General features: G+C 46.6%; 1 protein-coding gene across 1 annotated transcript in view; it reads left to right on the plus strand.

Annotated features, from left to right (window-relative positions):
- The window catches only part of LOC135532479 (zinc finger protein 436-like), a 781,678-nt gene extending 774,699 nt beyond the window's left edge, over positions 1–6,979 (plus strand). The window contains exon 2 of the mRNA XM_064959983.1: positions 6,001–6,979. Within this exon, the coding sequence (XP_064816055.1) occupies positions 6,001–6,890 (890 nt within the window). The 3' untranslated portion in view covers positions 6,891–6,979. The remainder of the gene's footprint in view (positions 1–6,000) is intronic.
- The last annotated feature ends 480 nt before the right edge of the window (positions 6,980–7,459 follow it).

The following is a 7,459-nucleotide window of genomic DNA, read 5'->3' on the forward strand; positions in this document are numbered from 1 at the left end:
GGTGACATGGATCTAGCTAATGTGATTAATATATTATGTAGGTGACATGGTCGGCGTTCCATGGTTAGGAGTAGTATTATTATTTAGCGATCTGGCTAATGTGACTTGAGTTTCCACTTCCTCAGGTGTTGGAACCCAAATTAATAAGGATATTAGGTCGAACATAAAGATGTATGTACCGTGAGTAACAGTTAAATTAACACCATTTCAAAGCTAAATATTGACTAATTATTTACCATTTACAACGATCGCAACAACAAGTTCAAAGGTTGAATGTCTCTTGCTCAGTTGTAGCTAATCGATGGCGATATTAAAGGCAATTGCTGACCAGAATGTGGTAAAAGTTAAGCTGGTTGAAAGGGGACCATATAAACGTCGCCCAATTCTTTTTTTTTCGGGCAACATTCCGCAAATCCCATGTGAATCGGGTTTGTGGTTGGTGGAGAAGGAGCTATTGAAATTTAAAGTTCAAAACGTTAACTAATAAATTAATGTAAAAGAAATTCCTTGTTTTCTTTCAGAAAAAAACAAAACAAAGGATGTTCAATGTGTGTCCATAACCTGTGAACAAACCAAATGTGTGTCCAGGTTCCATATAGACCTGGTTGGATCCAGATCCGTGGGGGAAGCAGCAGAAAAGTCTTTTTTTAAGCTACTTTATTAACCAGCGCTGATAAATTGTTAATAAAGTGATGGATGTCACATTGCCTGTCCCGGTAAACCCCCCTGTCTTTACAAGACTGTAAAAACACAAAACTCAAGGCAATTCAATTTGGCTGTAAATAGAAGAACAGGCTCTGTATTGCTTCATTATCATTCCATCTCCATAACAGCTGTAAATAGAAGAACAGGCTCTGTATTGCTCCATTATCATCTCATCTCCATAACAGCTGTAAATAGAAGAACATTTAACATTTACATTTAAGTCATTTAGCAGACGCTCTTATCCAGAGCGACTTACAAATTGGTGAATTCACCTTCTGACATCCAGTGGAACAGCCACTTTACAATAGTGCATCTAAATCATTTAAGGGGGGGGGGTGAGAAGGATTACTTATCCTATCCTAGGTATTCCTTGAAGAGGTGGGGTTTCAGGTGTCTCCGGAAGGTGGTGATTGACTCTGCTGTCCTGGCGTCGTGAGGGAGTTTGTTCCACCATTGGGGGGCCAGAGCAGCGAACAGTTTTGACTGGGCTGAGCGGGAACTGTACTTCCTCAGTGGTAGGGAGGCGAGCAGGCCAGAGGTGGATGAACGCAGTGCCCTTGTTTGGGTGTAGGGCCTGATCAGAGCCTGGAGGTACTGCGGTGCCGTTCCCCTCACAGCTCCGTAGGCAAGCACCATGGTCTTGTAGCGGATGCGAGCTTCAACTGGAAGCCAGTGGAGAGAGCGGAGGAGCGGGGTGACGTGAGAGAACTTGGGAAGGTTGAACACCAGACGGGCTGCGGCGTTCTGGATGAGTTGTAGGGGTTTAATGGCACAGGCAGGGAGCCCAGCCAACAGCGAGTTGCAGTAATCCAGATGGGAGATGACAAGTGCCTGGATTAGGACCTGCGCCGCTTCCTGTGTGAGGCAGGGTCGTACTCTGCGGATGTTGTAGAGCATGAACCTACAGGAACGGGCCACCGCCATGATGTTGGTTGAGAACGACAGGGTGTTGTCCAGGATCACGCCAAGGTTCTTAGCGCTCTGGGAGGAGGACACAATGGAGTTGTCAACCGTGATGGCGAGATCATGGAACGGGCAGTCCTTCCCCGGGAGGAAGAGCAGCTCCGTCTTGCCGAGGTTCAGCTTGAGGTGGTGATCCATCATCCACACTGATATGTCTGCCAGACATGCAGCGATGCGATTCGCCACCTGGTCATCAGAAGGTGGGAAAGGAGAAGATTAATTGTGTGTCGTCTGCATAGCAATGATAGGAGAGACCATGTGAGGTTATGACAGAGCCAAGTGACTTGGTGTATAGCGAGAATAGGAGAGGGCCTAGAACAGAGAGCGCGTGGTGAGGAGACAGATTCTCGCCACGCCACCTGGTAGGAGCGACCTGTCAGGTAGGACGCAATCCAAGCGTGGGCCGCGCCGGAGATGCCCAACTCGGAGAGGGTGGAGAGGAGGATCTGATGGTTCACAGTATCGAAGGCAGCCGATAGGTCTAGAAGGATGAGAGCAGAGGAGAGAGAGTTAGCTTTAGCAGTGCGGAGCGCCTCCGTGATACAGAGAAGAGCAGTCTCAGTTGAATGACTAGTCTTGAAACCTGACTGATTTGGATCAAGAAGGTCATTCTGAGAGAGATAGCGGGAGAGCTGGCCAAGGACGGCACGTTCAAGAGTTTTGGAGAGAAAAGAAAGAAGGGATACTGGTCTGTAGTTGTTGACATCGGAGGGATCGAGTGTAGGTTTTTTCAGAAGGGGTGCAACTCTCGCTCTCTTGAAGACGGAAGGGACGTAGCCAGCGGTCAGGGATGAGTTGATGAGCGAGGTGAGGTAAGGGAGAAGGTCTCTGGAAATGGTCTGGAGAAGAGAGGAGGGGATAGGGTCAAGCGGGCAGGTTGTTGGGCGGCCAGCCGTCACAAGAAGCGAGATTTCATCTGGAGAGAGAGGGGAGAAAGAGGTCAGAGCAAAGGGTAGGGCAGTGTGAGCAGAACCAGCGGTGTCGTTTGACTTAGCAAACGAGGATCGGATGTCGTCGACCTTCTTTTCAAAATGGTTGACGAAGTCATCTGCAGAGGGGGGGGGGGGGGGGGGGGAGGAGGATTCAGGAGGGAGGAGAAGGTGGCAAAGAGCTTCCTAGGGTTAGAGGCAGATGCTTGGAATTTAGAGTGGTAGAAAGTGGCTTTAGCAGCAGAGACAGAGGAGGAAAATGTAGAGAGGAGGGAGTGAAAGGATGCCAGGTCCGCAGGGAGGCGAGTTTTCCTCCATTTCCGCTCGGCTGCCCGGAGCTCTGTTCTGTGAGCTCGCAATGAGTCGTCGAGCCACGGAGCGGGAGGGGAGGACCGAGCCGGCCTGGAGGATAGGGGACATAGAGAGTCAAAGGATGCAGAAAGGGAAGAGAGGAGGGTTGAGGAGGCAGAATCAGGAGATAGGTTGGAGAAGGTATGAGCAGAGGGAAGAGATGATAGGATGGAAGAGGAGAGAGTAGCAGGGGAGAGAGAGCGAAGGTTGGGACGGCGCGATACCATCCGATTAGGGGCAGTGTGGGAAGTGTTGGATGAGAGCGAGAGGGAAAAGGATACAAGGTAGTGGTCGGAGACTTGGAGGGGAGTTGCAATGAGGTTAGTGGAAGAACAGCATCTAGTAAAGATGAGGTCGAGCGTATTGCCTGCCTTGTGAGTAGGGGGGGAAGGTGAGAGGGTGAGGTCAAAAGAGGAGAGGAGTGGAAAGAAGGAGGCAGAGAGGAATGAGTCAAAGGTAGACGTGGGGAGGTTAAAGTCGCCCAGGACTGTGAGAGGTGAGCCGTCCTCAGGAAAGGAGCTTATCAAGGCATCAAGCTCATTGATGAACTCTCCGAGGGAACCTGGAGGGCGATAAATGATAAGAATGTTAAGCTTGAAAGGGCTGGTAACTGTGACAGCATGGAATTCAAAGGAGGCGATAGACAGATGGGTAAGGGGAGAAAGAGAGAATGACCACTTGGGAGAGATGAGGATCCCGGTGCCACCACCCCGCTGACCAGAAGCTCTCGGGGTGTGCGAGAACACGTGGGCGGACGAAGAGAGAGCAGTAGGAGTAGCAGTGTTATCTGTGGTGATCCATGTTTCCGTCAGTGCCAAGAAGTCGAGGGACTGGAGGGAGGCATAGGCTGAGATGAACTCTGCCTTGTTGGCCGCAGATCGGCAGTTCCAGAGGCTACCGGAGACCTGGAACTCCACGTGGGTCGTGCGCGCTGGGACCACCAGATTAGGGTGGCCGCGGCCACGCGGTGTGGAGCGTTTGTATGGTCTGTGCAGAGAGGAGAGAACAGGGATAGATAGACACATAGTTGACAGGCTACAGAAGAGGCTACGCTAATGCAAAGGAGATGGAATGACAAGTGGACTACACGTCTCGAATGTTCAGAAAGTTAAGCTTACGTAGCAAGAATCTCATTGACTAAAATGATTGAAATGATACAGTACTGCTGGAGTAGGCTAGCTGGCAGTGGCTGCGTTGTTGACTTTGTAGGCTAGCTGGCAGTGGCTGCGATGTTGACACTACACTAATCAAGTCGTTCAGTCGAGTGTAATAGTTTCTACAGTGCTGCTATTTGGGGCTAGCTAGCTAGCTAGCAGTGTTGATTGCGTTACGTTATGTTAAAAGAACGACAATAGCTGGCTAGCTAACCTAGAAAATCGCTCTAGACTACACAATTGTCTTAGATACAAAGACGGCTATGTAGCTAGCTAGCTACGATCAAACAAATCAAACCGTTGTACTGTAATAGTTTCTACAGTGCTGCTATTCGGGGGCTAGCTGGCTAGCTAGCAGTGATGATTGCGTTACGTTACGTTAAAAGAACGACAATAGCTGGCTAGCTAACCTAGAAAATCGCTCTAGACTACACAATTGTCTTAGATACAAAGACGGCTATGTAGCTAGCTAGCTACGATGAAACAAATCAAACCGTTGTACTGTAATAGTTTCTACAGTGCTGCTAGTCGGGGGCTAGCTGGCTAGCTAGCAGTGTTGATTGCGTTACGTTACGTTAAAAGAGCGACAATAGCTGGCTAGCTAACCTAGAAAATCGCTCTAGACTACACAATTGTCTTAGATACAAAGACGGCTATGTAGCTAGCTAGCTACGATCAAACAAATCAAACCGTTGTACTGTAATAGTTTCTACAGTGCTGCTATTCGGGGGCTAGCTGGCTAGCTAGCAGTGTTGATTGCGTTACGTTAAAAGAACGACAATAGCTGGCTAGCTAACCTAGAAAATCGCTCTAGACTACACAATTGTCTTAGACGTTAGCTAGTTGCTTAGCTAGCTGCTGGGCAGATAGCAGTGTAGACTACGTTAGGACGACGAAATACGATAATTACGCAATTATCTTTGATACAAAGACGGCTATGTAGCTAGCTAAGAAGAAATTGCTAAGATTAGACAGATCAAACCGTTGTACTATAATGAAATGTAATGAAAATGTAATGAAAGGTTATACTACCTGCGGACCGAAGTGTAGATGCGACTGCTCGCTCCAACTCGGAACCGGAAGAACAGGCTCTGTATTGCTTCATTATCATCCCATCTCCATAACAGCTGTAAATAGAAGAACAGGTTCTGTATTGCTTCATTGTCATCTCATCTCCCACTGTATGGGCATTCTACTGTAGAAGGATGATATGTAGTGATGAATCCCCCTGTATGGACATTCTACTGTAGAAGGATGACATGTAGTGAGGAATCGCCCTGTATGGACATTATAGTGAAGTTCTACATTGAATATGTTGTTTTTTTAATGTAGGAACACCGTGAGATTCTGACTTTCTGTCAGTCCTGGATACCATTGTTATGGTGTCTGTGTGCAGTAGGAAGGAACTTTAGAGGTTGTTTTGTGAGCCAATGATAACAGGTGTTAGTGAAATGACTGGATGTCTTTCTTTTTCCCTCTTTCTTTTATTTAACCCTTATTTTATTTAACCCTTGTTTTATTTAGCCCTTGTTTTATTTAACCCTTATTTTACCAGGTAAGTTGACTGAGAACACATTCTCATTTAAACCAACGAAATTGGGAAAAGTTTGAGGGGAGAGGATGGGGGATGAATGAGCCAATTGTAGACTGGGGATGATTAGGTGACCGTGATGGTATGAGGGCCAGATTGGTACAGGTACCTTAGCACATGCTACTGTACCTGTAGACTTCCAGTCATTGCGCTAATGCTAGTTACCAGAATCTCTCTGTATTCCTCTAAAGCCACACTGTAAAATGGATCTGATTTGGATTAAATATGTGGAATAAATATGTGGAATCATGTGGAAGTTTCATTCATGTCTCTATGATTAAATAAACACTTTGTTTGTTTTTGGCAGGAGAAAGACCAGACTCTGAGGAACCAGAGGAAGAAACGTCCAAACCAGCAAGACCATACCACTGCTCCCAGTGTGCGAAGAGTTTTACCCAGTTAGGGAACATGAGAAGACACGAGAGGACACACACAGGTGATAAACCTTACCACTGCTCCCAGTGTGGAAAGAGTTTTACCCGGATAGGGTCCCTGAAAATGCACGAGAGAATGCACACAGGAGACAAGCCTTACCCCTGCTCCTTGTGTGTAAAGAGATTTTCCTCATCAGGATGCCTGAAAATACATGAGAAGACTCACACAGGCGATAAACCTTTCCAATGCTCCCAGTGTGGAAAGAACTTTTCCTTGTCAGCGAGCCTGAAAAGACATGAGAGGACACACACAGGAAATACTCATCATCACTGCTCCCAGTGTGGAAAGAGTTTTACCCGGATAGGGTCCCTGAAAATGCATGAGAGAATACACACAGGAGAAAAGCCATACCACTGCTCCCAGTGTGGAAAAAGTTTTAACCAGTCAAGGGACCTGAAAGATCATGAGAGAATACATACAGGAGAAAAGCCACACCACTGCTCCCAGTGTGGAAAGAGTTTTAACCAGTCAAGAGACCTGAAAGAACATGAGAGAATACATACAGGGGAAAAGCCATACCACTGCTCCCAGTGTGCAAAGCGTTTTACACAGTTAGGTCACCTGAAACGTCATCAAAGAACACACACCGGAGAGAAGCCTTACCACTGCTCTCAGTGTGGAAAGAGCTTTGCCCAGTTAAGTCACCTGAAAGAACATAAAAGATTGCACACAGGGGAGAAGCCTTACCACTGCTCCCAGTGTAGAAAGAAATTTTCCTCGCTAGCGAACCTGAAAAGACATGAGGACACACACAGGAGATAAGCCTTACAACTGCTCCCAGTGTGGAAAGAGTTTTTCCTTGTTTATGAACCTGAAAAGACATTAAGCCTTCCGAATGCTCCCAGGACCTGTAAATTGATTTTTCACATCACATCATCAGAGAACTTATAGTGCTCCCATTGTCTTGTATTTTTTACGAAGTGTGTTTTTTGATTATGCCATATGAAATCGAACTGTACAAAAAATATTTGTATGTTTTTATTAGAAAAACATGAATTGAATATGGAGTATTTCAGTTTAAATACCTAGTATGCCCGTGTTAATGTAGACTGCTCTGTGATTAAATTATAATTTTAAAACTCTGGCTGTGTGTGTGTTTGTGTGTTTATCTGAGTGTGTCATTCCTCCAGGACTACAGATAATCTATTTGGATGTGATGCATTTTGCTCCATTGTTTCCCTCCAAGGAGCCACCATTGGAAGACACAAGGGGTTACTTCTTAACGTTGTGGAGGGCCTCCGTACCTTGGCGGGAACCCTTCAATACATTGCTGGAACAAGCCACAACAGTAACCTTCCAGACTCCTATTAACCCCACTACCAGAGGTGTTT

This window comes from Oncorhynchus masou, chromosome 5, assembly GCF_036934945.1.
Source record: "Oncorhynchus masou masou isolate Uvic2021 chromosome 5, UVic_Omas_1.1, whole genome shotgun sequence".
Taxonomy (NCBI): domain Eukaryota; kingdom Metazoa; phylum Chordata; class Actinopteri; order Salmoniformes; family Salmonidae; genus Oncorhynchus; species Oncorhynchus masou.